The sequence below is a fragment of the Electrophorus electricus genome, chromosome 1 (genome assembly GCF_041902795.1).
Source record: "Electrophorus electricus isolate QZ-2024a chromosome 1, ASM4190279v1, whole genome shotgun sequence".
Lineage (NCBI taxonomy): Eukaryota > Metazoa > Chordata > Actinopteri > Gymnotiformes > Gymnotidae > Electrophorus > Electrophorus electricus.
In genome coordinates this window covers 802,501-810,761 of record NC_137497.1, presented here as the reverse complement: position 1 = coordinate 810,761, position 8,261 = coordinate 802,501, and the positions used below count along the sequence as shown (strand labels likewise).

At 39.2% G+C, this 8,261-nt stretch overlaps 1 protein-coding gene across 3 annotated transcripts in view; it reads left to right on the top strand.

Annotated features, from left to right (window-relative positions):
- Nucleotides 1-342: 342 nt before the first annotated feature.
- The window catches only part of spef2 (sperm flagellar and cilia associated 2), a 36,299-nt gene continuing 28,380 nt past the window's right edge, over nucleotides 343-8,261 (top strand). The window contains exons 1-7 of one of the 3 annotated variants that reach the window (XM_081720294.1): nucleotides 343-708; nucleotides 902-1,004; nucleotides 1,612-1,864; nucleotides 2,886-3,056; nucleotides 3,242-3,370; nucleotides 3,529-3,608; nucleotides 3,719-3,878. In XM_081720294.1, the coding sequence (XP_081576420.1) occupies nucleotides 651-708; nucleotides 902-1,004; nucleotides 1,612-1,864; nucleotides 2,886-3,056; nucleotides 3,242-3,370; nucleotides 3,529-3,608; nucleotides 3,719-3,878 (954 nt within the window). In that variant the 5' untranslated portion in view covers nucleotides 343-650. The remainder of the gene's footprint in view (nucleotides 709-901; nucleotides 1,005-1,611; nucleotides 1,865-2,885; nucleotides 3,057-3,241; nucleotides 3,371-3,528; nucleotides 3,609-3,718; nucleotides 3,879-8,261) is intronic. The other 2 variants (XR_014125140.1, XM_081719846.1) reach the window with 2 other exon arrangements.

The following is an 8,261-nucleotide window of genomic DNA, read 5'->3' as shown; positions in this document are numbered from 1 at the left end:
GTTCCTTTCTTCCAAAAATTATAGTTTTATAAATTTCATCATTTATGTTTCTTCAGCATGTCCTTTTGCTGAGGGTACAAATCATACCATATTCCTGTACTGATCAATCTGGTCAACGCACAGATCTGTTCCGATATGATGTATAGTTAAAGTCCTTCTTTTTGCTATCCTGTCAGTATGAACCCAGACAAAATGTGATACAAAAAAGTTTTATTGAAATTTAATTGGAATTGGATTTTAACGCTACTTTTTGCATTGCAAATTCCAACACTGACCTGAAGTGGGAACAATGGTTTGTGATGTGTGTAGTTCAATTTGACTTTTATTTTGAAGCGCTAACTGTCCATCAGTAGAGCAGATATATTATCATTACATTTATTGTAATGTTATCCATATTACAAGCCAATATATGGAAGAAACAGAAAAAGTACAGATCGTGTATTGTCCGTTTTTAGCAGGTACACGTTTGATTTTGAACTAGCAGGCCATCCGTGTGTGAGAGGGTTGCCGTGGCAACATCAAGCTGCTACACTTGTTTTCCTGATTCACCGTAGTAACTATGGCCACATGTAGTTAAACAAGTCGCCGCCTGTATTTTTAAAACGGACTGATACTTTATGTTGCTAAATCCAAGCACTTAGACCGTCCAAATGTCAGACATCCTGTGTCGCTGGCTGAATGCAGAAGTTGGATTGTCAAAGGTTGTCGGTAAGCCTGCGTGTGTAGCCGAGTTAGCCGAGTTAGCGCAGAGAGAAGCGTGAGGTACTTACTCACCCGGAGGCTTCTTCGGATTTATATCTAACTACATAGCTCGCTGGAAAACCAACGTTAACTAGTATTTGCTAAATATCACTTGGCCGGTGGCCTAATTTAATAACACCGCTGCCTTATTCGCTTCCAGAGCCGCATTCCTTCCCCAAAGATTTTGCCAACGGGTATCTGATTGGAGAGGTCCTCAGCAGATACCAACTTCAAGATGACTTCGCCCATTTCTCAAAGCACAGGTGTATACACCTTATGTAAAAGCATTCACTTATACGCGCTGACTGGTTTTGTTGTGTAGTATCTACGTCAGTTTGCAGGTGTGGCACCGATGTCCAGACCAAACACCGTCCACAGTGTTCTTATTATTTGTATGCATGTCTTAAATCTGTAGTTTGAAATCATTCCAACACACACACACACACACACACATGCGCACACACACACACACACACACACACACACACACACATACATACGTATACACACACACACACACACACATACATGCGCACGCACACACACACACACATACATGCGTACGCACACACACACACATACATATGTGTACACACACACACACACATACATATGTACACACACACACACACACACACACATATACATACGTACACACACACACACACACACACACACATACGTATAGACAAACATACATGCATACATATATACACAGACCTAAGTACTAGCCTTTTTATCCAAAGCTTCCATTTCAGTAATAAAAACACATGCAAACTAGGGTATGCAATCTCCATTATTGCTTTCATTAAAAGTATTGTGTGTGTGTGTGTGTGTGTGTGTGTGTGTGTGTGTGTGTGTGTGTTTCAGTGGGGCTAATGCAAAGCTGAACAACTTCACTCGGCTGGAGCCCACACTACAGCTGCTGGGTGTGCCTTTTGACTTGGGTATGGCCAAAGCTGTGATGCAGGGCCAGCAGGGGGCAGCCACGCGCCTGCTCTACCAGCTCTACGTTCTACTGCAGAAGAAGAAGAGGGCAGGACTTACAGGTGCCACTCTGGAGACCATGCAGCCTGTGGCCACGGCCAAACTGCACCGCTTAGAGAACCGTATCTTCACTGAGGTGACTCACACACACACACACACACACACACACACACACACACTGCACCACACAGAGAACCATATCTACACCAAGGTAGCTTACGCACACACTCCACTCACACTCTGTACACACACCACACACATGCTCTCCTCATACACCCTACACATGCTCTCTATGTGCACCACACACATGCTTTCCTCATACATCCTACACACGCTCTCCACACATGCTCTCCATACACAGATTCTCTAACTCTCCATTAGTCCATACACACACTCTCTTAAAGAGTTACTCACCAGATCAAGCTGAATATGTTGTCATGGTGCCTTTTATAAACTGAGAACCGTCACTACCACCAAGCTGGTATTTCAGTCAGCGCCTTTAACAGAATGTTATGAGACACATTTTGCTGTAATATGGTTGTGGTTCATGATACATAATCCTACACAGACAGAGTGAACCTGGATTTAATAGTCAGATGCTCTGAAACTCTTCTGATGCTTTAATAGTCAGATGCTCAGAAACTCTTCTGATGCTTTAATAGTCAAATGCTCTAAAACACATCAGATTTTATTGACACTTCAACACAGTAAATGTTAACAGCTGAGCAGGCCTTTGGAACAGTGTTAGCCATGCAGGACAGTGTTAACCATGCAGGACAATGTTAGCCATGCAGGACAGCGATGGCCATGCAGGACAGTGTTGGCCATGCAGGACAGCGTTAGCCATGCAGGAAGGTGTTGGCCCTGTGAGAGGGTGTTGGCCCTGTGTGGAGGTATTGGTTCTGCGGGATGGTGTTGGCCCTGTGGGATGGTGTTGGCCCTGTAAGAGGGTGTTGGCGCTGTGTGGAGGTATTGGTTCTGCGGGATGGTGTTGGCCCTGTGGGATGGTGTTGGCCCTGTGAGAGGGTGTTGGCCCTGTGTGGAGGTATTGGTTCTGCGGGACGGTGTTGGCCCTGTGGACAGGACTAGCGTTTCCGCACAGCCTCAGTCAGGACTGCTGTGTGACGCCGGCAGCTGTGTGTCCTGTGTGTTTCCAGCGTCTGCGCACGATAACGAAGCGTGACGCTGATTTGAAGATACAGAAGATCACACAGCGTTTTGACAAGAGACGTCGGGACACTCGTGATCGCTCCGTGATGGCTGAGCTGGTGCAGGAAGAGAAGCACCGCCACTTACAGGAGGAGATGCGACTCAAGGATATAGAGAAGGTGAATGGAGCACTGCCAATGGAACTCTTACATTTTCAGTCCAACAAGGATACGTGTGTGGGAGTGTATGTGTGCGTATGCGTGTGTATCATCCCACGTGTGCGTGTGTGTGTGTATGTGTGTGTATAGTCCATTGTGTATGACTCTTTGTGTGTGTGTGTGTGTGTGTGTGTGTGTGTGTACAGCATCGTCAGACTCATAGAAAGCACCAGGAGATGATGGACCGTATTCAGTTGGCTGTGGTCCAGGTACCAAAGCCTCCAGCCAGTCGCTCACTCAGAACACTGGAGCAACAGCAGCAGCAGGAAGCACAGGTGAGCACACACCTGCATGCACCTGCACACACACCTGCACACACAGCTGTACATAACCTGCACACACACCTACACACACACCTGCACACACACCTGCACACACACCACACACCTGCACACACAGCTGTACACACCTGCACCTGTCCTGTTTTTTCTAGAAGGTTCAAGAACAGATTGCCCAGTTTGAGAAGAACAGGAAGAGACTGTCTCCTGCTTACTGTGACCATGCTGTTGACAGGTAAAATCAGTGTGAACACTACACCTTACGTCCATCTACCGTCTCAGATGTGGTGTGATATATGGAGTATGTCTATGCTTTGTGCATGCTGTGTGTGTGTGCGTGTGCAGTGTGCAGGTCCTCAGTGAGGAGCAGATGTCTCAGTGGAACACTGAGTTCATGCAGAGAATCCGTCGGCGGGTGGAGGAGGATGGAACAGCACGCATGCAGAGAGAACAACGACGACACCGCACTCTACAACAGCAACTTCACACCCACCACACCCACCAGGTCCGTGTGTGCATGCACATGTGTGTCCCTGTGTAAGAAAGTACAGTAGAAATGTAGTATAGTGTATGTGAGAGAGGATAGTAATGGTTGTATAGTGTATGTTAGAGTATAGTAGTAATGGTTGTACAGTATATGAGAGTATAGTAGTAATGAGAGTATAGTAGTAATGGTTGTATAGTCTATGTGAGAGTATAGTAGTAATGGTTGTATAGCATATGAGAGAGTATAGTAGTAATGGTTGTATAGTGTATGTGAGAGAGGATAGTAATGGTTGTATAGTGTATGTTAGAGTATAGTAGTAATGGTTGTACAGTATTTGAGAGTATAGTAGTAATGAGAGTATAGTAGTAATGGTTGTATAGCATATGAGAGAGTATAGTAGTAATGGTTGTATAGTGTATGTGAGAGAGGATAGTAATGGTTGTATAGTGTATGTTAGAGTATAGTAGTAATGGTTGTACAGTATTTGAGAGTATAGTAGTAATGAGAGTATAGTAGTAATGGTTGTATAGCATATGAGAGAGTATAGTAGTAATGGTTGTATAGCATATGTGAGAGTATAGTAATAATGGTTGTATAGTGTATGTGAGAGTATAGTAGTAATGGTTGTATAGCATATGAGAGAGTATAGTAGTAATGGTTGTATAGTATATGAGAGAGTATAGTAGTAATGGTTGTATAGCATATGAGAGAGTATAGTAGTAATGGTTGTATAGTATATGAGAGAGTATAGTAGTAATGGTTGTATAGTGTATGTGAGAGAGGATAGTAGTAATGGTTGTATAGCATATGAGAGAGTATAGTAGTAATGGTTGTATAGCGTATGAGAGAGTATAGTAGTAATGGTTGTATAGTATATGAGAGAGTATAGTAGTAATGGTTGTATAGCATATGAGAGAGTATAGTAGTAATGGTTGTATAGCGTATGAGAGAGTATAGTAGTAATGGTTGTATAGCATATGAGAGAGTATAGTAGTAATGGTTGTATAGCATATGAGAGAGTATAGTAGTAATGGTTGTATAGCATATGAGAGAGTATAGTAGTAATGGTTGTATAGCGTATGAGAGAGTATAGTAGTAATGGTTGTATAGCATATGAGAGAGTATAGTAGTAATGGTTGTATAGTGTATGTGAGAGAGGATAGTAATGGTTGTATAGTGTATGTTAGAGTATAGTAGTAATGGTTGTACAGTATATGAGAGTATAGTAGTAATGAGAGTATAGTAGTAATGGTTGTATAGTCTATGTGAGAGTATAGTAGTAATGGTTGTATAGCATATGAGAGAGTATAGTAGTAATGGTTGTATAGTATATGAGAGAGTATAGTAGTAATGGTTGTATAGTGTATGTGAGAGAGGATAGTAATGGTTGTATAGTGTATGTTAGAGTATAGTAGTAATGGTTGTACAGTATTTGAGAGTATAGTAGTAATGAGAGTATAGTAGTAATGGTTGTATAGCATATGAGAGAGTATAGTAGTAATGGTTGTATAGTGTATGTGAGAGAGGATAGTAATGGTTGTATAGTGTATGTTAGAGTATAGTAGTAATGGTTGTACAGTATTTGAGAGTATAGTAGTAATGAGAGTATAGTAGTAATGGTTGTATAGCATATGAGAGAGTATAGTAGTAATGGTTGTATAGCATATGTGAGAGTATAGTAATAATGGTTGTATAGTGTATGTGAGAGTATAGTAGTAATGGTTGTATAGCATATGAGAGAGTATAGTAGTAATGGTTGTATAGTATATGAGAGAGTATAGTAGTAATGGTTGTATAGCATATGAGAGAGTATAGTAGTAATGGTTGTATAGTATATGAGAGAGTATAGTAGTAATGGTTGTATAGTGTATGTGAGAGAGGATAGTAGTAATGGTTGTATAGCATATGAGAGAGTATAGTAGTAATGGTTGTATAGCGTATGAGAGAGTATAGTAGTAATGGTTGTATAGTATATGAGAGAGTATAGTAGTAATGGTTGTATAGCATATGAGAGAGTATAGTAGTAATGGTTGTATAGCGTATGAGAGAGTATAGTAGTAATGGTTGTATAGCATATGAGAGAGTATAGTAGTAATGGTTGTATAGCATATGAGAGAGTATAGTAGTAATGGTTGTATAGCATATGAGAGAGTATAGTAGTAATGGTTGTATAGCGTATGAGAGAGTATAGTAGTAATGGTTGTATAGCATATGAGAGAGTATAGTAGTAATGGTTGTATAGTGTATGTGAGAGAGGATAGTAATGGTTGTATAGTGTATGTTAGAGTATAGTAGTAATGGTTGTACAGTATATGAGAGTATAGTAGTAATGAGAGTATAGTAGTAATGGTTGTATAGTCTATGTGAGAGTATAGTAGTAATGGTTGTATAGCATATGAGAGAGTATAGTAGTAATGGTTGTATAGTATATGAGAGAGTATAGTAGTAATGGTTGTATAGTGTATGTGAGAGAGGATAGTAATGGTTGTATAGTGTATGTTAGAGTATAGTAGTAATGGTTGTACAGTATTTGAGAGTATAGTAGTAATGAGAGTATAGTAATAATGGTTGTATAGTGTATGTGAGAGTATAGTAGTAATGGTTGTATAGCATATGAGAGAGTATAGTAGCAATGGTTGTATAGTATATGAGAGAGTATAGTAGTAATGGTTGTATAGCATATGAGAGTATAGTAGTAATGGTTGTATAGTATATGAGAGAGTATAGTAGTAATGGTTGTATAGTGTATGTGAGAGAGGATAGTAATGGTTGTATAGTGTATGTTAGAGTATAGTAGTAATGGTTGTACAGTATTTGAGAGTATAGTAGTAATGAGAGTATAGTAATAATGGTTGTATAGTGTATGTGAGAGTATAGTAGTAATGGTTGTATAGCATATGAGAGAGTATAGTAGTAATGGTTGTATAGTATATGAGAGAGTATAGTAGTAATGGTTGTATAGCATATGAGAGAGTATAGTAGTAATGGTTGTATAGCGTATGAGAGAGTATAGTAGTAATGGTTGTATAGTGTATGAGAGAGTATAGTAGTAATGGTTGTATAGTGTATGAGAGAGTATAGTAGTAATGGTTGTATAGCATATGAGAGAGTATAGTAGTAATGGTTGTATAGCATATGAGAGAGTATAGTAGTAATGGTTGTATAGCGTATGAGAGAGTATAGTAGTAATGGTTGTATAGCATATGAGAGAGTATAGTAGTAATGGTTGTATAGCGTATGAGAGAGTATAGTAGTAATGGTTGTATAGCATATGAGAGAGTATAGTAGTAATGGTTGTATAGTATATGAGAGAGTATAGTAGTAGTGGTTGTATAGCATATGAGAGAGTATAGTAGTAATGGTTGTATAGCATATGAGAGAGTATAGTAGTAATGGTTGTATAGTGTAAGAGAGTATAGTAGTAATGGTTGTATAGCGTATGAGAGAGTATAGTAGTAATGGTTGTATAGCATATGAGAGAGTATAGTAGTAATGGTTGTATAGTATATGAGAGAGTATAGTAGTAATGGTTGTATAGCATATGAGAGAGTATAGTAGTAATGGTTGTATAGCGTATGAGAGAGTATAGTAGTAATGGTTGTATAGTGTATGAGAGAGTATAGTAGTAATGGTTGTATAGTGTATGAGAGAGTATAGTAGTAATGGTTGTATAGCATATGAGAGAGTATAGTAGTAATGGTTGTATAGCATATGAGAGAGTATAGTAGTAATGGTTGTATAGCGTATGAGAGAGTATAGTAGTAATGGTTGTATAGCATATGAGAGAGTATAGTAGTAATGGTTGTATAGCGTATGAGAGAGTATAGTAGTAATGGTTGTATAGCATATGAGAGAGTATAGTAGTAATGGTTGTATAGTATATGAGAGAGTATAGTAGTAGTGGTTGTATAGCATATGAGAGAGTATAGTAGTAATGGTTGTATAGCATATGAGAGAGTATAGTAGTAATGGTTGTATAGTGTAAGAGAGTATAGTAGTAATGGTTGTATAGCGTATGAGAGAGTATAGTAGTAATGGTTGTATAGCATATGAGAGAGTATAGTAGTAATGGTTGTATAGTGTATGAGAGAGTATAGTAGTAATGGTTGTATACCATATGAGAGAGTATAGTAGTAATGGTTGTATAGCATATGAGAGAGTATAGTAGTAATGGTTGTATAGCATATGAGAGAGTATAGTAGTAATGGTTGTATAGCATATGAGAGAGTATAGTAGTAATGGTTGTATAGCATATGAGAGAGTATAGTAGTAATGGTTGTATAGCGTATGAGAGAGTATAGTAGTAATGGTTGTATAGCGTATGAGAGAGTATAGTAGTAATGGTCGTATAGCGTATGAGAGAGTATAGTAGTAATGGTTGTATAGCGTATGAGAGAGTAT